General features: G+C 42.8%; 1 protein-coding gene across 1 annotated transcript in view; it reads left to right on the top strand.

The window, feature by feature from the left end:
- Positions 1-22,856, top strand: part of LOC126121493 (lachesin-like) — a 1,285,782-nt gene that overhangs the window by 521,738 nt on the left and 741,188 nt on the right. Inside the window, exon 2 of the mRNA XM_049915084.1 lies at positions 6,971-7,068. Within this exon, the coding sequence (XP_049771041.1) occupies positions 6,971-7,068 (98 nt within the window). The remainder of the gene's footprint in view (positions 1-6,970; positions 7,069-22,856) is intronic.

The following is a 22,856-nucleotide window of genomic DNA, read 5'->3' as shown; positions in this document are numbered from 1 at the left end:
TTATTGTTATGGATGAAATCCTACAGCAAGTGTCAGATGCAATTGGAGATCATAAAATGAAAGCAGTGCTTTTTGCCGATGACCTGATGTTATGGGGAAATTGCGAGAAGGAGGTGCAAGAGCAGTTAGATGCATGGGAGGCAACGGCAGCACAATATGGAATGCATTTCTCTGCAAAGAAAAGTGAAATAATTGTCACAACAAGGAAGACGAATAGGCCAAATGTGGATATAACTTGTGGAGGGGAAAAACTACAAGTGGTAGAGAACTTCAAGTACCTGGGAAGCGTGATTGAAAGTAAGGGGGGAAACGCAATGGAAATAAATGAAAGGTGCAGAAAAGCAGGGCAGTTCTACAAATGCATTAGGGGGCTTATATGGAGCAAGGAGGTGCCACAGAAATCCAAGGGAATTATATACCGAACCTACTTTGTCCCCATATTGGCATACGGAAGTGAGACATGGGTAATGCACAAAAGAGACAAAAGTAGAAGACAGGCTAGCGAAATGAAGTTCCAGAGGAGCAGGTTGGGTGTAACAAGACGAGACAGATTGCGAAATGTGTATGTGAGGGAAAGACTAAAGGAGGAACCAGTACAGGACAGGATAGAAAAATCAAGACTGCAGTGGTATGGACACATGAAGAGAATGGATAAGGGAAGAATTCCAAAGAGGATGTTTGATCTGCAACTGGAGGGGAAGAGGCCCAGAGGACGACCAAGAGATAGATGGGTGATGGGAGTGAAGGAATGTGTGACGAGAAGAGGAGAGAACTGGACGAAGGTGGAAGAGGGGGAATGGTGGAAAGACAGAACACGATGGAGAGGCTTGTGTTCCCGACAGACCCAGCCAGTGGCTGGAAACTGTCCAAGATGATGATGATGATGACAAGCAAAATGTTTTATGGTAGAAAATAGTTTCACATTTCATTCATACTCTCCAGCTTCTTAAGCATGAGATCGGGAAGAAGTAGTACGAAATTTTTGTATAAATTTGGAATCGTTATATTCTTCCATATAATTCGTGTGATGTCTCCGTTTCTTCTCCTTCCTCGTTCTGACAAACAATCTTGTTATCACTAATTCTGTAACTATTCCTGACATTGTCAAAACGTATTCTCCAGTTAACTTCACTAACTCTGCCAGAACCACAGCTCACGTTACCCCGCTTTTATTCTCTAGTTAGGCGTTATTACGTGTTCTTACAACGCGTTTTGCGCTGTACCGAGAATAGAACTTAAAGCGGCTGCTAATCGGGAACTGTACAACTGGTAATGTAGCGATACGGCAAAAATTTTCTGTCAAAATTTCACTTCCTTGAACAGACCGAAAAAATCATATGTAATCATTGTCACCTGTTATTCCTGTTAGTCGTTTATTTCGACCCTGGTAGTCTGAATCTATGGAATTCGCTAATAATTATAACAAGGCTGATCCTTCGCGCATCCAGTCACTCACATAAACAAACAGCGATTGGCATTCACCCGCTCAGGTTTATTTGGCTCAGCTCTGCCCCGTCCCCTTTTGTTTGTGGGAAAGTCTTTTATTTCTAGATTCCAGTGGCAGAGGCATCATGTACACTACGGACGTATGCAAAAATAAAGTTACGATTCGTTCAGAAATCAGTTTAAAACGTGTTCAAAAATGTTCAAAAACCAACTGGGATGCGTTTCAAAATCATATGATTATTCTGTAGACCAACGTGCACTGGATGATAGGTGCTTTGTGAAACAATATTTTTTTTTCTTTAAGAACATGATCTGGAGCCCCCTAAATTACAGCCTGGGTCAGATAACCCAGTTTGACCCCCTCCCTCACCCCCACCCCACCGCCCCACCCCTAGACTGGGCTTGCGCAAGACTTTGCTCGTGTGCATAAGCGAAAAGTAATAGCTACATAACGACTAGCACAGTCCAACCCAACCACCGCTGCAACATTCGGCCACGAACCAATCTACTCTCTGGGGAACAGCATGAATAATGCGCAACGGTCACTCCACTGATAGACCAATCATCACTTGGAAATGAACTACGCATCAGAGGTAGCCTCATAGTTATTTGTTTGTCTCAGCGCAGCCATAGTCATGGAAAGAAAATCATCATTTTGTAATTATGTTTTGTCAATGGTAACAAAAAATAACTAGCTGTGATTTAAAACAGATGATTTTGAACTCTGTTCACATTATTGCAGTTGGGTCTCCTAATCTGCTTACTTAATATTAGTGGTAAAGACAGCACTCAAGTGCATTAGCGTTGACTGTTTCACTTCCACGTATTTATCACCGGAGAATCGGAATCCTTTTCTCGTGTAAAATGGATCAGCTTGCAATGCTGTTCGGGTTTAGGGAGAATACCAACTCGGCTGAGGCGTGAATGGGAATCTGAACTGAGGGTGGTGGCGTGCTTGGATAGTCCGTGCAGTTACGGAAAGCCACGGCTTGCGGGTGACGTACAGGAAACCCGGGATCGAATCCTACCTTGTTAGAAATTCGATTCGCTACTTCAGGTGCATATACACATCATAGATGTCTGAGGGTTGAAGAGGTCTCTGGAACCATATAAATTTATTTGACAAATATTAGAATTTAAATATCAGACAATACGCTGTTTTTGTTTGTAGAAATAATATGCAATGCAGATAGGGAGATTTATGTTTTGAAATATCACTCATCTTCATGATTTTTTTTTATGCATTAGGAAACAAGTATCAATGACAATTTTCCTGGCTCTGCATCTTTCAGTTATGGGTTACTTTATTTTATATAATGAACTACTATATATTTCGTAATTTTCAGAATATTATGGGTATATGAGAGAACAAGAATTCTAGAGAGGGCCGCACGCATAGAGAAGACATTAGCAAAACTTTATCGTTTTTAAGAGACAATGAAGCGAAGATATTGGAATTCAGAAAGCAACACAATAGAATCATCATGTGTTTGTAAATGAATCACGACTAACATTGGCATATCGCATCGATATAATGTTTTCACGTATACACGATTACGCACTAATATATGACTAAAATACCTTAATACAGGGAATTTCAATTGTAGTGACACTCCATTGAATGCAAAGATATTTTAATGAGTTACCATATCGCAAAGTATATTTGATGCCCGCTTTGAGAGTCACATTTTATAGCTTCGGACTTGTGAGCATGTTTATTTTGCTGCAAATTTACAATTATACAATAAACTTATCAAAAGAACTATAGATTTAGTTGCGTTAAGATAATTTCATATGCAGAGGAAGTTAAAAAAAGTATCATATATTTTGAGAGGTAGTAGGATGGGCAAAAAAGAGAAGAAATCAGCTCTAAAATGCGTACTTTAAGAGCTATCAGCACTTGTTTATCTTCGATACAGCGCAACGCATCTCTTCTTGCTTTTACAACCGACCTACAGACTGCAGGAAAAAAATGATAACACTTTGTTCTGTCATTGTTGTGGCTGTTTTTCAGCTTACAGAACGCTGGCAAGATTGCTTTTATTTGCCAGACAATAACAGAAGATCGTGTCTGCCATTGTAGTCTTCTATTAGACTCGTAAGCACAAACATGATTCCATTACAACTAATGTATGAGCTGAACTTAGTCAGAACTTTCAGTAAGATTTTTCTGGGTTTGTGACCCCACCGTCAATATGTAAATCTACCGACGTTTCGGTCCTGTTGCAAGTCACATTCTGAAGAAGATCATATTGACAATGCGGTCACAAACACAGAAAAATCTTATTGAATGTGACAATGGCCGCAGAAGTCTACGCTTATATTTACCCAGAACTGTGAATTAGGTTTACAGTAAAACACAAATAATGTTTACCGCTTGTTCTATCCATGGAGAATAACAGGCCATGTTTGGGGATAATGGCATTTGATAGAGCACGGCAAGAAAATAGTTTTTCTGTTACTAAGGAATGTCGTTTCGACATTAGTGACATTCCACGTTCGGGAAGGTCTTTGAGGTCTCATGAAGATCGTTTCAACGCATTAATCCACAATGATCCACGTGAGATGTAATGAACCGTGATCATTCCACCAACGTACGAAATTTGCATGCCATGGTGAAGGTTCAAAAATCGTGGGAATGGGTACCGCAAGCTGTAAGCAAAAATCACAAAAATCAGCTGGTGGCCATATGTGCATTTCTGTTTGCTTGTCATCAATAGGCTCGTGAACAACAACGACCATTCCTATCCTGTATCGTTACTGATGACAAGAAATAGTGGCTTTATGCTAACATAAGAAAAAGAAAGGAATGGTTGAGCCCAAACAAAGGAGCTACTCCATGTACAAAGACCTGCGCGCATCTACAAAAGATAATGTTATGTATCTGGTGGAACAACGACGGTTTGATCTACCACGAATTGCTTCCCCGTGGTGTAACCGTTACTTCTGTCACCTATTGTCAACAACTGACACGTCTGTCCAAGAACAACGATCAGGATAACTGCGTGAAGCGACGCTTCTCAGCGATAAAACCCGATCGCATTCTGTTAGACTGACAAAAAAACACTATACAGGAGTTTGATTGGGAAGTCATTCAGCACCCACCCTACTCAACCGATCTTACGCGCTCAGATTTTCACTTTTTTGCATCGAACAATCTTCAAGGAACTTCTGGATGAAACTGCGCACCGAACATTTCTCGACAATTTCCTCCGCTGAAAACCATGTGATTTCTACATTTGAAAAAATTAAAAGTGGCCCCAGTTTTGACAGACTGTTGTAAATAGTGAAGGAGAATATATTACTTATCCTCTGTTTTGCGTTACTGTTGTGTTGATTAAACTCGTGGAAAAACGCTATGAACCCAATATATTCCAGTATTATGTCTCGTACATTGCTTTCTATAAATGTTTATTTTTTTCAACTCACAATTTCTTCGTATTAAGAGTGTCACACAGTAATCATCTGGATCTTATTTTTCCATTTCTCTGCCCGTGGCCCAGTTTGCTCTGCCTACTAGGAAAAGTGGTACGTTTGCAAACTTACACTTAAGCTCACTTTTATACTACAATATGAGGATTTTCCAGGTCCTTTGCTGTTTCTGGCAGAATTACAATATTACTGACAAACCACAAGGTTTCTCAATAAAATTTTGCTAAAAATAGACTTGATTGCATAAATACTTTATCTAAACTGGTGACCGGTTTCGATCTATTGTAATTATATCATCATTAGACTTAAATCATCCTCAAGACTATTTTTGGCAAACTTTTATTGATATACCTAAGATCGCTGTTTCCCTAGGACATTACCGCGCGACTGCTCCGGTCGCAGGTTCGAATCCTGCCTCGGGCATGGATATGTGTGATGTCCTTAGGTTAGTTAGGTTTAAGTAGTTCTAAGTTCTAGGGGACTGATGACCTCAGATGTTAAGCCCCATAGTGCTCAGAGCCAATCCCTAGGACATTGTTCCAGAAAATATTAAATGCACAGGGTTTTTGTTTTCTCTCGTCGAGCTTTGACTCCTTTCCAAATTTCCTTTGGTTTGTTAAATTGCTTGCTCAGTGTACGAACTGTATAAATCTGGATAAGATTCAACGTTGTTTCGTTATATCCTCAACTACTGCTTCTGTTTCACGTTCTTCGACTCTAACTGCAGTCTGGTTTCTACACAAGTTGTACGTAACATTTCCCTCTCTGTATTATATCTCTGCTACCTTCAGAACTGGGAAAGGTGTATTCCAGTCAACAATGGCAAACGTTTTCTCTAAATCTACAAATGTAGTTTTACCTTCCCTTAACCTATCGTCTAAGATACTTCGTAGGGTAAGTTTTACCTCGAGTGTTTGTGAATATTTCGGGAGCCAAAATGATCTTACTGCTGATTTTTTCTCTCTCTTCTCTAATTAGTTCTAGTCAGTATTTTGCAACACATGACTTTATAAACAGGTGGTTTATAAATTTTAGTATTTACTAAATAGGTACCATGTAGGTAGGGCTTGGTGACGCCATAGTTGGTGCATTTGTACTGGTACGATATCTCACGACTATTGTGAAGCTTGCCTGCAAACGGTACTGTAACAGAAATCAAAACTATACATGCTGCACAAGATGCTGAAATAATAATAAATATAGCTGACAGTATTTTGGGTATATCGTAACTAAAGAAATGATGTCTCCGGAAACTGTGAGCACCGGTAATTTTAATGAAGAAATACATATTCTGTATTATTTGGTATGTTTATTAGCATTACCAGTTTCGAATTGGATGCAGGTCATTCTCGGATCAACACCCCTAATTAATAGGACATATTCCAGAAGGAGACTTTCACTCTGCAGCGGAGTGTGCGCTGATATGAAACTTCCTGGAAGATTAAAACTGTGTGCCGGACCGAGACTCGAACTCGGGACCTTTGCCTTTCGCGGGCAAGTGCTCTACCAACTGAGCTACCCAAGCACGACTCACGTCCCGTCCTCACAGCTTTACTCGGTCCTGCACACAGTTTTAATCTGCCAGGAAGTTTCAATAGGACATATTGCCCGAAATCTTCCCTTCGCAATGAGCTGTACTTAGCTGTAAATAAAGATCTCAGGATGACCTTTATAAAAGGTCGAAGCTGGTCATCGTAATAAAACATAACAAGTGACTCAGTGTCCTTTAGATTCCTACAAATTTTTTTGTTCTCTCTTCCTGTTTAAATGTGAGTATAATTTTTATAATTGCAATGCCTTGCTTTAGTATCTGTTGCATTGCATCGTTAATGACTTAGCTCTCTGCCCATTGTTTTGGTGTTTGAGACCATGGCGTTACCTGTTATTTAAATCAGGTTTGATTCCAAAGGAATTACTCTGCTCCACGACCTTGATGTAATCTAGGACAGAAGGATCGTCAGCATCCGTCATAATATTTGCAATAAAATACACATGTTATTTCGACCTATGCTGACCTTCTTTCTGTCATGTTATTGAAATGGTACACAGGGGAACGCTGAATGACGTGATGGTGTAACTCTATGTGTTACAGACCTGCCGCAGTTCGGGGAGACCATCAGCAACGTAACGGTGCCTGTGGGCCGCGAAGCCACGCTGTCCTGCGTGGTGCACCACCTGCTCAGCTACAAGGTCAGCGTCGCCAACTTTTCTAACGTCTGATGCGTGGGGCAACGAATTATGGCAATTAATTTCGGTAATCACCTCTGAAGCGACAGAGTAAAACGCTTTATATGCGGAAAGAAAATGTGAGACACATGTAAAAACAAAAGAAGAGTGGCGTGATTGGTATCGCAAAATAAAAGCCTGATCAATAAAGTCGATCTATTTCTCCCTCTAGTAGCATGGAAGTTATTTCCTGATGTCTTAACACATGTCCTGTCACCCTGTCCCTTCTCCTTGTCAGTGGTTTCCATATACACTCCTGGAAATGGAAAAAAGAACACATCGACACCGGTGTGTCAGACCCACCATACTTGCTCCGGACACTGCGAGAGGGCTGTACAAGCAATGATCACACGCACGGCACAGCGGACACACCAGGAACCGCGGTGTTGGCCGTCGAATGGCGCTAGCTGCGCAGCATTGTGCACCGCCGCCGTCAATGTCAGCCAGTTTGCCGTGGCATACGGAGCTCCATCGCAGTCTTTAACATTGGTAGCATGCCGCGACAGCGTGGACGTGAACCGTATGTGCAGTTGACGGACTTTGAGCGAGGGCGTATAGTGGGCATGCGGGAGGCCGGGTGGACGTACCGCCGAATTGCTCAACACGTGGGGCGTGAGGTCTCCACAGTACATCGATGTTGTCGCCAGTGGTCGGCGGAAGGTGCACGTGCCCGTCGACCTGGGACCGGACCGCAGCGACGCACGGATGCACGCCAAGACCGTAGGATCCTACGCAGTGCCGTAGGGGACCGCACCGCCACTTCCCAGCAAATTAGGGACACGGTTGCTCCTGGGGTATCGGCGAGGACCATTCGCAACCGTCTCCATGAAGCTGGGCTACGGTCCCGCACACCGTTAGGCCGTCTTCCGCTCACGCCCCAACATCGTGCAGCCCGCCTCCAGTGGTGTCGCGACAGGCGTGAATGGAGGGACGAATGGAGACGTGTCGTCTTCAGCGATGAGAGTCGCTTTTGCCTTGGTGGCAATGATGGTCGTATGCGTGTTTGGCGCCGTGCAGGTGAGCGCCACAATCAGGACTGCATACGACCGAGGCACACAGGGCCAACACCCGGCATCATGGTGTGGGGAGCGATCTCCTACACTGGCCGTACACCACTGGTGATCGTCGAGGGGACACTGAATAGTGCACGGTACATCCAAACCGTCATCGAACCCATCGTTCTACCATTCCTAGACCGGCAAGGGAACTTGCTGTTCCAACAGGACAATGCACGTCCGCATGTATCCCGTGCCACCCAACGTGCTCTAGAAGGTGTAAGTCAACTACCCTGACCAGCAAGATCTCCGGATCTGTCCCCCATTGAGCATGTTTGGTACTGGATGAAGCGTCGTCTCACGCGGTCTGCACGTCCAGCACGAACGCTGGTCCAACTGAGGCGCCAGGTGGAAATGGCATGGCAAGCCGTTCCACAGGACTACATCCAGCATCTCTACGATCGTCTCCATGGGAGAATAGCAGCCTGCATTGCTGCGAAAGGTGGATATACACTGTACTAGTGCCGACATTGTGCATGCTCTGTTGCCTGTGTCTATGTGCCTGTGGTTCTGTCAGTGTGATCATGTGATGTATCTGACCCCAGGAATGTGTCAATAAAGTTTCCCCTTCCTGGGACAATGAATTCACGGTGTTCTTATTTGAATTTCCAGGAGTGTATTTCTTTCTTCGCTGATTCAACAGAGAATCTCTTCATTCTTTCTCTCATCAGTCCACCTAATTTTCAAGATCTCTCTACAGCTCTACATCTCAAATGCTTCGATTCTCTTATTTTGGTTTAGCACAGTCCATGTTTCACTATCGTACAGTGATGTGCTCCAGAAGTGTATTCTCAGACATTTCTTCCTCAACTTAATGCCAATGTTTTATATTAGTCGATTTATTTTGGCCAGGAATGTCCTCTTTGCCTGCCCTAGTCTACTTTTTATGTTCTCGTTGCTTAGTTCGACATGTATTGTTTTGTTTCCACGACAGCAAAATTCCTTCACTTCATCTACGTCTTGGTCACCAATTCTGATGTTCGTCTTTCTTTGGTTTATATTCATCAGACTCTTCACTCCACTGAGCACGTCCTGCATTTCATCTTCACTTTCACTGGGGATAATGTCATCAACGAATCTTATCATCGGTATGCTCCCACCCTCAATTTTAATCCCACCCTTGAATCTTTATTTCCGTCATTGCTTTTTCGATGTGCAGACTGACCAATAGGAGCGGAAGGGTGCATCCCTGTCTTCCCCCTTTTTAATCCGGGATCTTCGATCATGGTCTTCCAGTTTCATTGTTCGCTCTTGGTTGTTGAACGTATTGCACACTGAGGAACCAAAGAAACTAGTACACTTGCCTAATATCGTTTAGGGCCTCCGCAATTAAGCAGAAGTGCCGCAACACGACGTGCCATGGACTCGAGTAATGTTTGAAGTAGTGCGGGAGAGAACTGACACTATGTATCCTGCATGGTTGTCCATATATCCGTAAGAATACGAGGGAGTGGAGTTCTCTTCTAACAGTACCTTGCAAGGTATCCCAGGAATGCTCAATAATGTTCATGTCTGAGGAGTTTGGTGGCCAGTGGAAGTGGAAGTGTTTAAATTCAGAAGAGTGTTGGTGGAGCCACTTTGCAGCAATTCTGGACGCATTGTCGCATTGTCCTGCTGGGATTGCCCAAGTCCGTCGAAATGCGCAATGGATATGAATGGATGCAGTTGATCAGACAGGATACTTACGTACATGTCAACTGTCACAGTCGTATCTAGGCGTATCAGAAGTCCTAGGCCCCATACCATTACAGAGCCACATCCCTGCTGACTGCAGGGTCCGTGGATTCATGAGGGCGTCTCCATACTCGTACACGTCCAACCGCTCGACACAATTTGAAACGAGACTCGTCTGACCAGGCAACATGTTTCCAATTATCAACAGTCCATTGTCGGTGTTAACGGGCCAGGCGATGCGTAAAGCTTTGTGTCGTGCAATCATCAAGAGTACAAGAGTGGGTTTTCGGCTCCGAAAGACCGTATCGATAATGTTTCGTTGAATGGTTTGCACGCTGAGACTTGTCGATGGCCCAGCATTGAAATCTGCAACAATTTGCGGAAGGGTTACACTTCTGTCAGGCTGAACGATTCTCTTCAGTCGTCGTTCGTCCTGTTCTTGCAGGATCTCTTTCCGGCCGCAGCGATGTCGGGGATTTGATGTTTTACCGGATTCCGCGATACACTCGTGAAATGGTCGTACGGGAATATCTCCGCTTCATCGCGTACCTCGGCGATGCTGTGTCCCATTGCTCGTGCTCCGACTATAACACTATGTTCAATCTCACTTAAACCTTGATAACGTGGCATTGTAACAACAGTAATCGATCTAGGAACAGCGCCAGACACTTGTCTCATATAGGTTTTGCCGAACGCAGCGTCGTATTTTGCTTGTTTACATATCTCTGTATTTGAATACGAGTGCCTATATCAGTTCCTCTGGGGCGTCAGTGTATATCACCCGTACTTTCCCACAGCTTACTCCTATTCTACGCAGAATTTCTAACACCTTGCACCATTTGACACTGTCGAACGCTCTTTCTAGATCGATAAATCCTATGAGCTTGTGTTGATTATTCCTCGATCTTGCTAGAACTACCGCCTTAGTACTTTGTCCTTTCCTAAAGCCAAATTGTTGGAAATCTAACAGATGCTCAATTTTCTTTTCCATTCTTCTATATATCATTCTTTTTAGGAGCTTCAATGCATAAGATGTTAAGCTGATTGTACGAACCTAACTGCCCTTGTTATTTCCGACATTAAGTGGATGATATTTGCCTAAAATCTGCTATATCTCTCGTCTCAGGTAGTAACAACAACTTGAATAGTCGTTTAGGTGTCACTTCCCCAAATGACTCCAGAAATTCCGTCTCATTTGATCGCTAGTCTTCCAAAGATTTTATTGACTCCAATAATGGCTCATCTATGTCTTACATGTAGTTTTCCATTTCTTCTTCTATTACGCCATCAGACATTCCTCTTCTTCATCATCAATAAACTTGATCCAAGTCCGCATCTGCTCCCGGGTAAGCCTTACAGTGGAATATCTGATTTCGGAATGTCGGACCACAGTCTGATTAGGAATTTTCTGTTTCTGGCACTTTACTAAGTGTAACTCCTCATGCTGTGGTTTTCGGAGAGTATATCGGTTATTGCAAGCTGAAATTTGTTACAGGTTTCCGGCATTCGAGCACTTGTTCTAGGAAAACTCTGCGTTCTATTTCTATTCTTATTGTCGTTGGTTTGCTGTCGATTCTGATGAGAAAAACCCTATCGCCGAACAGTTCACAATAACTCACTCTCTGCCCTGTCTTCCTATTCATTACGAATCCTACACCCGTTATTCCATTTTCTGTTGCTGTTGGCATTATCCTGTATGCGGTTCCATTAATTCTTAGCTTCTTCCTATTTCACTTAAGTGACATTCATTGAACCTACATTTAACCTTTGATTTTTCCTTTTCAGATTTTATAGCTTTCCTACCATGTTCCAGGCTCTGAGTTTTTTTTCCATTGCTTATTCAGTCTCCTTACCATGGTTGCCTCTCCCTTCTAAATCATCTCCCGGAGATCCGAATGGTGGGGGAGACTAATGTGGAATCTTTTGCCAATGGAGAGATCATTCTGATCTTTCCTCAATTATAGGCCCATGGCCTATGGGTACTCATTATGTGTCTTTAATTAAGTGGTTTCCATAGCCTTCTGGATCTTCATGCCATTGATCATTGTTGAATTTTCCACTGTTTAACTCTAGACTGTTGATCACAGCCAACGCTTACTTCTTTGGTGACATTGGCTATTTTTCGAGATAATACGTGAGCCTCACTTTGTCAGTGTCTTCTGAGGAAAACAGGTGATTCGGTATTAAATCTTCACCAACCGTTTTTTCACGAAATACTGAAATGTCTTTTCTTAACCGACTAGCAGCTACCGTATACTGTCGACAGATGAAATGCATTATGGAGCTTGTTCCACTAATGAGTTTGAGCAATATGCTTTATTTAACACCGAGAACCACGACTTGTCTCACTTAACAGCTTTTTTTCTTCTCTTCCTCACTTTGAAATCAAAATTTATTTTTCTAAGGATTTTTCGAAGTCAATTAAGGCAAATATCACTATAGTTCCTAAGGAAGGTACACAATCGATTTCTTTCTCCATTTCCCTTTTTCGACGAGATAACGTGAATCTTTCGCATGGAAAGTAAACAAATGATATGATAAATCTGTAAATCTACTTCAAACTTAAGGTTATCCGGAAAGGATATTGATCTTAAGAGACTTGTGTTATCTGGATGGAAGTGACGTGCCACAGAAATAAATTATTCGTTATTATTCGATGCGAACATTCACTGACTAAATTATAACAATACCAAAAAATCGTAGGCTTCAGATAATGAGACTTCAGTGCGTAAATGAACATCACAATGAGAGGAAAAAGTGTATCTAGTTAAAAGTGCTCTTCAGATACAGGTATGATATTAACAGTTTACTCTCTCTCCTTTTATGTGTCACACTTCTTCCGCATCTCTCTCTCTCTCTCTCTCTCTCTCTCTCTCTCTCTCTCTCTCTCTCATCTTTCCTATTTCTGTTTTGAAACTTATACGAGAGCAGGTTTAACTTAGACGTAGTAAAAGGCTTCTAGTAGTAATATTTGTTACTGATCGATGGCTCAATGGTTTGTAATATAATCCCCTTAATAAAAGAACGATATGTCTTTAATTACTATGTCTCGTTCTATTTCCTTTCCTCCGCCCCAACGTTTGAAATGTATGTTTATTTGAAGTATAGAAAAATAATTTAGTTTCAGCAGTTGTAGAAGATCTGGAAATCTAATTCACATAACTATCAAAAGTTGTATGTTCATATTGATTGAAGAAACCCGACGATCAGCATTAAACTCTAGAGTGAATAATAACTACATAAGTAAATAAATAATTTCCCTATAAACAGAGTTCTCGATCAACGGGAAAATGATACACTACTGGACATTAAAATTGCTACACCACGAAGATGACGTGGTACAGACGCGAAATTTAAACGACAGGAAGAAGATGCTGTGATATGCAATTGATTAGCTTTTCAGAGCATTCACACAAGGCTGGCGCCGGTGGCGACACCTACAACGTGCTGACATGAGGAAAGTTTCCAACCGATTTCTCCTACACAAACAGCAGTTGACCGGCGTTGCCTGTTGAAAAGTTGTTGTGATGCCTCGTGTAAGGAGGAGGAATGCGTACCATCACGTTTCCGATTTTGATAAAGGTCGGATTGTAGCCTATCGAGATTGCGGTTTATCGTATCGTGACATTGCTGCTCGCGTTGGTCGAGATCCAATGATTGTTAGCAGAATGTGGAATCGGTGGTTTCAGGAGGGTAATACAGAATGCCGTGCTGGATCCCAGTGGCCTCGTATCACTAGCAGTCGAGATGACAGGTATCTTATCCGCATGGCTGTAACGGATCGTGCAGCCACGTCTCGATCCCTGAGTCAACAGATGGGGACGTTTGCAAGACAACAACCACCTGCACGAACAGTTCGACAACGTTTGCAGCAGCATGGACTGTCAGCTCGGAGACCATGGCTGCGGTTACCCTTGACGCTGCATCACAGACAAGAGCGCCTGCGATGGTGTACTCAACGACGAACCTGGGTGCACGAATGGCAACACGTCGTTTTTTCGGACGAATCCAGGTTTTGTTTACAGCATCATGATGGTCGCATCCGTGTTTGGTGACACCGCGGTGAACGCACATTTGAAGCGTGTATTCGTCATCGCGATACTGGCGTATCGCTCGGCGTGATAGTATGGTGTGCCATTGGTTACACGTCTCGGTCACCTCTTGTTCGTATTGACGGCACTTTGAAAAGTGGAAGTTACATTCAGATGTGTTACGACCCATGGCTCTACCCTTCAATCGATCCCGGGGAAACCCTACATTTCAGCAGGATAATGCACGACCCCATGTTGCAGGTCCTGTACGGGCCTTTCTGGATACAGAAACTATTCGACTTCTGCCCTGGCCAGCACATCCTCCAGATCTCTCACCAATTGAAAATGTCTGGTCAATGGTGGCCGAACAACTGGCTCGTCACAATATGCCAGTCACTACTCTTGATGAACTGTGGTATCGTGTTGAAGCTGCATGGACAGCTGCACCTGTGCACGCCATCCAAGCTCTGTTTGACTAAATGCCCAGGCGTATCAAGGCCGTTATTACGGCCAGAGGTAGTTCAAATGGCTCTGAGCACTATGGGGCTTAACATCTGTGGTCATCAGTCCCCTAGAACTTAGAACTACTTAAACCTAACTAACCTAAGGACATCACATACATCCATGCCCGAGGTAGGATTTGAACCTGCGACTGTAGCGGTCACGCGGTTCCAAACTGAAGCGCCTAGAACCGCACGGCCACACCGGCCGGCCGCTAGAGGTAGTTGTTCTGGGTACTGATGTCTTAGGATCTATGTACCCAAATTGCGTGAAAATGTAATCACATGTGAGTTGCAGTATAATATATATGTCCAATGAATACCCGTTTATCATCTGCATTTCCTCTTGGTGTAGCAATTTTAATGACCAGTAATGTACATTTAAATTTTGTATTATCATCATCATCATGTTCATTTTCGGGTTAGATATGGTTGCCTGTTCCGAAACCGAGGAATTCAATGCGTATCGCACCATTTTCTTCTTAGTCATTATGTTCTTTATCTACCACTGAGTCTGTGGTCATATGTTTACCTGAGTACCCGGCTTTGATTTATGGGTAGTAGATGGACTTACCCTTTGTTTATATGTTATCGGGTCTTTCGTGCTATTCCTAGGAAATGCAGATCCTTCCTCATCTCACCATTCTTCTTGTGTTCTTGTAATCTATATCCTGCCAAAGCTTGTAGATATCTGATTTCTGCCGCTTCAATTCTCCGTAATTATTTCTTTGTTTAAATCCATACGTCGATCCCATACAGCAGTAAAGCTATAGTTATAATAACATAAAATTTAAGCATTGCCTCTTTTTCTAGTTTATTCAGGAGCGTTTATGACAACTAAAGTTAATGAAATAAATTCAGTTTCTCAGTGCAGGAATTGTAGAATCTGATACACCTGCTTTCATACGGTGAGATATCGTGTCAATCTCCGAATTTGGTAGTACTGATACAATAACATCAATGTATTGTGGGTAACCACAGCCGTAACGATAAATGCACATCGGCGTATTACAGTACCTGTCATGCAGTTAGAGGACATCAAGAATTTTATATGATTGCAGTTTGACATTTTCTAACTGTAGATGTAGTGTGTAAAATACTGCAAATACAAATATGTAGAGTTATTGTTGTGTGGCATGAATGTCATAGGCGAACCGTTAACCCGCTTGCTTGAATGGTTTGACGCTGGACTTCCCTTAGGCCAACGTTCACAATTCAACAATCACAATAGCTATGGCTGGGTGCAAAACCCCAAGGCGTAAAATTTCTCTTAACCCTCCAAAACTAACTGTGGGCAGGCCATTTCCTTAAGAACTGACCGTTAAATGTTTGTATGCAAAGTTAAATATGTAACAAAAATTACGGCCCTTGGCATAACTCTTAACCTAGGGAATCTGCACACAATTTCACCTTGACAATGACCGAAGTAGTATGTTGGTTATGCTGTATAACTGATTGCTAATATCTTCTAGGATACGTTTTTGCGCAATGAAGGCTTTTTTTCTTAAAGGTGACTAGTCCCAGAACATTATTCGATATGACATTATTCAATGAAAACATGCAAAATACGTCAACTTACGTAATTGTCTCTCCCCAAGATTTCAACGATTCTAAGCGCAAATGTGGCTGAAATAAGCTGTTTTAGGGGTTCCAAATTGTGTTTTTTCCAGTTTAAATTCTAATCAATATGGACCCCTATGAATGTTGAAGATTCCGTCCTATTTATTGCTTCCTCGCCATGTATTACACTTATCATTGCTGTAGTGTCTCTAGATGTGCTAAGGCAGCTCATGTGTTACAATATCAACAGTGAGTTTCCATAACTGTATCAGTTGGTGTCGCTCACGAGCATCTGATTGAACTACATCTTCCGCTTAACACGCCCTAGTGGAGGAAATTACCCCATCTTTCTCCAAGAACGTGCCACCGTGAATGTTAGACAATGTCCCACTAGCAGTAAGCAATTGTTATGGCTACAGCATGACGAGCCCCACCACACTTTGCCGTTGATGTCACAGAACATTTAGACAATGTTCCCCAGTTGTTGGATTGGGTGGGGTGGACCGTACCTCGGCCACCACATTCTCCTGATCTCATTTCTATGGAGTTATTTTTGAGGGATGGAATGAAAAGTTAGGAGTACGAGACACTGAAAGACTCTCCAGAAAAGCTGGTCATCCGTTTGGCTGAAGCTGCAGGCAGCATTTCAGAAACACCTGACTGTTTCACATGGCAGTTTTAACACCAAATGTAAACGTCGCTAACGTTAAAACCTTCGTGGACTCACAACAGGGAAACGATGTGCCTCTGTCTTTTGCCACATAAAAAGTGTTTCTTTGTGTTTTTATCTATGTAGCTCTTTATATCATACATTCACTACAAGCAAAATGACAGTTTATTTCAGTATTGCAGTGGATGTGTATGTTATCGAACACAATAGTCAGACCATCGCAGCACGAAGTTGTAAAAGATCCTAATCACGCCAAGCACCATGCTACCTAATTGCAATTTTGTTACGCATTTATTCTAAGATCATATGCAGCTCTTCTTCTACATTCGCGAATGAATGCGGGTGTGAAGATGTCCCTCGCCATGGCAGAGTAGGTGGGGGATCACATATAGATGCATATTTTTGATTCATCAAAGTCGACCGGAAACATGTCGAATCAAGCTCGAATTTTGTTTAGACATTCGATTGACGTGGCGAGGAAGAATAGCGTGTTCGTCTTGCCCAAGCACGAGTATGCTGGTAGCCCACTCATCACTACATATGACATGTTGGCGTTTTGCTTGCGTCCATTACCGTTGCTCACAACATCGGAGTAATATATGGCGACACTGCTGCAGTGTTGAAGGCCGTACAGCCGTCAGTCGACAGCACGTATTCGCCCGAGGTGCAGAACTGTCAAGGGAATTGTCCAGTCCGATATGTCGAAACCTACCGTGAAATTTTTTACGTAGGCAAAATACACAGAAAGAAACACAATACCCAAATTTGAGTAGGTAATACACACTGCAACTATGTAAAAAATTATTGAAATTTGCCAAATTCGTACCCCTGCCATAGCTGTAGCAAAGAACGCATGCACAACACGGCGGGCACATACCCTTGACTGATGGCACTAAGCCGGCCGAAGTGGCCGTGCGGTTCTAGGCGCTGCAGCCTGGAACCGCGAGACCTCTAGGGTCGCAGGTTCGAATCCTGCCTCGGGCATGGATGTGTGTGATGTCCTTAGGTTAGTTAGGTTTAACTAGTTCTAAGTTCTAGGGGACTAATGACCTCAGATGTTGTCCCATAGTGCTCAGAGCCATTTGAACCATTTGATGACACTAAACAGATAACACGGCATAACGATATAATAATTTGTAAAGGGAATTTCAGTTTCCATTGATACTTTTCTGAGCCGGCCGGGGTGGCCGAGCGGTTCTAGGCGCTACAGTCTGGAACCGCGCGAACGCTACGGTCGGATGTTCGAATCCTGCCTCGGGCATGAATGTGTGTGATGTCCTTAGGTTAGTTAGGTTTAAGTATTTCTAAGTTCTAGGGGACTGATGACCTCAGAAGTTAAGTCCCATAGTGCTCAGAGCCATTTGAACCATAGTTTTCTGATACAGTTGTTCACATTTACGATTCACTCGATTTTGCAACTCATTTAATATCCATAATAATTAGAACTTGACTTTCCACTGTCGCCAAGTGTTAATAATGGAGATAAAACTGAATAAATATTCTTTGTGATTTCTTGGTATGTGCTTGGCATTAGAGTCTGTCTTTGTGTAGGTTCCAGAGTTTCACTGTAACGTGGAATCAAATCAAGTGGCTCTGAGCACTATGGGACTTAAATTCTGTGGCCATCAGTACCCTAGAACGTAGAACTACTCAAACTTAACTAACCTAAGGACATCACACACATCTATGAACGAGGCAGGATTCGAACCTGCTACCGGAGCGGTCACGCGGTTCCAGACTGTAGCGCCTAGAACCACTCGGCCACCTCTTGGAATCCAATTAATGTTTTCAGTCTTGTAAAGATGAACTATGAAGAACGTAGTATGCATTCAAAATATCCTACTTCTCCTGAGGACATACATATGTGGTATTTTTAGTTAAATTCTAGGGCAGTCATTCAAATGATGTAGACATTTCGTAAGAAATTGTGAAAAAATAGAAGAAAAAGCAAATAACTGCGTGAACTGTGATTCTAAAGATGATTGTTGTGCTAATTAAAGAATAGAAACAGAGTTCCTTCCAAGTCCAAAGAACACATGTAAGTGTTTCGGTTACAAGAAGGATGGAGAAAATGCTTAGACGTAAGCAGTGTGCAAAGCTGAATATGAATTGTGTAAATGCTCGAAGTACGAAATATGCGCCAAAATGAAACTCACAGAAGTATGAAAGAAAAACTATGAAAGAAAAACTATTCGCCGGCCGCGGTGGTCGTGCGGTTCTAGGCGCTCCAGTCCGGAGCCGCGCTGCTGCTACGGTCGCAGGTTCGAATCCTGCCTCGGGCATGGATGTGTGTGATGTCCTTAGGTTAGTTAGGTTTAATTAGTTCTAAGTTCTAGGGGACTGATGACCACAGCAGTTGAGTCCCATAGTGCTCAGAGCCATTTGAACCATTTTTGAAAAACTATTCGAAAGACTTACAACTGCTCTTGAGAGTCAGTGCACCATTTCCGTTGGAGCCCAATGAGACTCGGAGCTCTGATTTGCAGGTGAGGTGGACGTCACTTATTTCCCGGCTTCTTCGAACTCTTTAAACAGCTTCAGGAAATTACACGGAAGAGGAAGTCGCAAAATTACCTCATGTAAACGACTAGAGGAGATGTCATAATAGCTAATACTATAGAGAAATTCGTAGCTGACGTGTAGACGAAGCTTCTTGTTATCCCCTAAAATCTTTGTATAAGGTCACTCACTCGGGTTTCGTGCAAACTGCACTTTATCATTTCGAGCGAAAAAAAAAAAGAGCCGCTTCAGCAGTCGATGGATGTTACCTGTATGACACATTCGTGTACAGCAATGCCCGTGATAAGCATCAGCGGATTATTGTTTCCGCAGCTTTATTTCATTCTTCAGGAGCATCAAGGCAGATTAGGACCAAAAATTGAAAAGAAACTGCCACTTGCAAAAGTCTTGTAATCGATGTAGTAAAATCTGGAAAAATGGGACAGTATTATTTTCCGTGTAAAACTGGGAACGTCTTCTTACCATTTGCAGAAAATAATTCATTGTATTTATTGTGGTCTTGGCAACGACACCCTTCTCTTTAGGAGGACGGCGAAAATACTGATAATGCAATTTAGATTCCACGTGGATCTAATCGTACGATGCAGCCTCTCGATAAAAAAAAAATATTCAACACTGTAAAGTATTTTTTAGAAAATTGTCAGAAAATATTTCGAATAGCTTTCTGTCACTTGAAGTTTATGGGTGGAACAGTACTGTTGAATTTCAGTAATTTCTGCATTGCCAATTTGCATCATCACATTTTACGAATTTGATAAAATGTGCCTTCCATACTGCAAAATAAGCTGAACAGTGGCCACGACCATTTTTACTCCATTCCAGATCTGTTTAAATGAAACTAGTAATTGCTGTGAAGTGCCGGAATGCTTTAATTTCTCATTTCCGAGTGAGCCTGGTGTAAGGAAAATGTCTGTTTTCATTATCGAGTAGACACTTCGAATTTTTGTGGCGACTGCCGGGAATACAAAATAAACTGTTTCATTGTTGGCAAAATATACATTATTCAAAAATTGTCATAAGAACTGCGATACAGGAGATGTTAAAATATTTAATGTTAATAAATAAAAGTCCAGATTGATAACAGCCGTCTGAAATGTAACATCACCCACTGCCATGATTTTCTTTCCTCTGCTAGTCACTTGTGTAACAATTACATATACACCACCTTAATCGTCGGTATGAGCAGCAAGTTATTCCAAAAATTAATTATTTAAGACATTTCTGGTAAGGTTTAAATGCTTGAAATTCACGTGCACTTCGGACTTCGCACTTTGTGGCGTTACGTCCTGCTGTCACAGCTGCGCCTACTTACACGCCGATTCGTGCGCTAGGCGGAAAGGGTGTATAAACTGCTGTTATAAGCGGTACTTCGTGCGGCAAAAATGAGCAACTTTTAACATTAAAAAAAAATGCTTGCAGTGCACCTCGGAAGCTAACATTTTGACATTGTGTTTCTTTTGGTATCTTCACCCTGTGTGAAAAGTTGGGGGACAGGTTTCCACATGTCGGACTGGACCATTCCTTTGTGAGGGCACTGCAGTTTATCGAATGGAAGCAGTCATGGCTGTTGGAGATACACACGTTCGACGGATAATCGCGTCGTCCTTTCTCCTATTGATTCATCAGATACACGCGTGCCGTACCTGTGTTGTTTCATCTGTTGCAACTGCGAACGATGAGAAATTCCACATGAATGAAGTAGTGCGCAGTACAGCGGAAAGACAACAGTGCAGCTCACAGAGGCATTGGAGTCTCGAACGCTTGTAACTGCTGTCTGACAATTTTGCGACGCTTATTTGAGCTCCGAGTGATGCTGCCGAAACAATAGTAGCCGGAATAAAATGCAAACTCAGTGTAGCGCTTAGACAAACACTATACGGTTGACGTCTCCGAAAATTGCACTGGCCGATGTCACCATAACGACGAGGTATACGAGCGCAAGCAAAGTGCGGTATTACCATATCCATGTAAGCGGAATAAGTCAGTAGATAGATTGATAGAGAGTGAGTGAGTGAGTGAGTGAGTGAGTGAGAGAGAGAGAGAGAGAGAGAAAGGTGAGCTCAAACAGACAAAATTATAGGCACCTTGAAGTTCACGAATTTCGCCAAGGATTTTAAACACCGGGTAATTATGTTAAGTACAAATGGTAGCGTAGTCATAGAAATTGCTGTAATAAAGACTTTACTTTACTCAAGTGTATTGTACGAATAATAGATTACATTATAGGATTGAATTGTTTGGTCACATTTTGTGAGGAGCGTTCAGTAAGTAATGGAACACATTTTTTCCTAACCAATTTCCGTTGAAAAAATCTGGAATCTCTTGTGGGACATCGTGGAATATTCCTTCTTCATCCCCTATATTTTCATGAAGTTCCGATATGTAGCGAAACTATTCGCAACCTTCAAAATGGCATCTGTGCGGATGTGCGTTCCAAGCAAAGAGCTGTAATTGAATTTCTTTTGATGGAAAACCAGATAGTCACAGATATTGGGAAGTGGTTGCAGAATATCTACGGAGACCTGGCAGTCAACAAAAGCACGGTGAACCATTGGGGAGGCGTCTGACACAATCACAACCACGTTGGACTGTTCTTCCTCATCCACGTCACAGCCCACATCTCGCACCTTCCATCTGTTTGGTCCAATGAAGGATGCACTTTGTGTGAAGCAGTATTGTACTGTATTTCTATTCTGTGTTAACCGGGGACCTAGAGACGACGGAGAGGCTCCGTCCCCGCCGCAGCTGCAGTGGTCCACAACCCCAAGACGACTACCACAGTCCACTTCACCCCTCCGCCGCCCCACACCGAATCCAGGGTTATTGTGCGGTTCGGCCACCCCTGGGCCCCCACAGGGAACGTCTCACACCAGACGAGTTTAGCCCCTATGTTTGCGTGGTAGAGTAATGGTGGTGTACGGGTACGTGGAAAAGTTGTTTGCGCAGCATTCGCCGACATAGTGTAACTGAGGAGGAATAAGGGGAAGCAGCCCCCATTCGCCGAGGCAGATGGAAAACCGCCTAAAAACCATCTACAGACTGGCCGGTTCACCGGACCTCGACGCAAATCCGCCGGACGGACGCGTGCCGACGACCAGGCGCTCCTTCCCGCCCGGAAAGCAATGTGTTAGACCGCACGGCCAACAGGACGGGCTGTGAGAAGCAGTCCGTGGATGATGGGAAGGTTATTGATTTAGCATGCCGTTGGCTCCGCCGTCGACCTGTTGACTGGTGCTATGCTGGCATACAGGTCCTCCCAGTAAGGGAACGTAATGCCGTTGCATTGAACGGACATTATGTTGGAAAATAACGTTTTGTAGCCAAAAGAGTGGGAAACAATATGGTGCACTGGAATCCTGAATAGAAGCAACCTAATTTCAGAAAAAAAATTGTTGCACTACTCATTGAACGCCCGTCGTAATAATCGACATATATGACCGGTTTCAGATCCAATGACTACAGCAGCGACACCTGGGTGCTTACTGAAAACCTCGGACCTTATTGTTGATCGGTAGCAAATTGAAGGCATAATGCATAATACAACGTTTTCGACACTGAAAACGTTCGAGAATCGGAACTTTTCTTGGTGGTATTTGCCATAGTGCCACGGAGCAGCAGCAAAGTATTCCAGTAACGTATTACAACTGAACTGTAATATTTACACTACTGACCATTAAAATTGCTACACCACGAAGATGATGTGCTACAGTAGCGAAATTTAACCGACAGGAAAGAGATGCTG

This window comes from Schistocerca cancellata, chromosome 1 (assembly GCF_023864275.1).
Source record: "Schistocerca cancellata isolate TAMUIC-IGC-003103 chromosome 1, iqSchCanc2.1, whole genome shotgun sequence".
NCBI lineage: Eukaryota > Metazoa > Arthropoda > Insecta > Orthoptera > Acrididae > Schistocerca > Schistocerca cancellata.
This window is presented reverse-complemented; position numbering and strand designations above follow the sequence as displayed.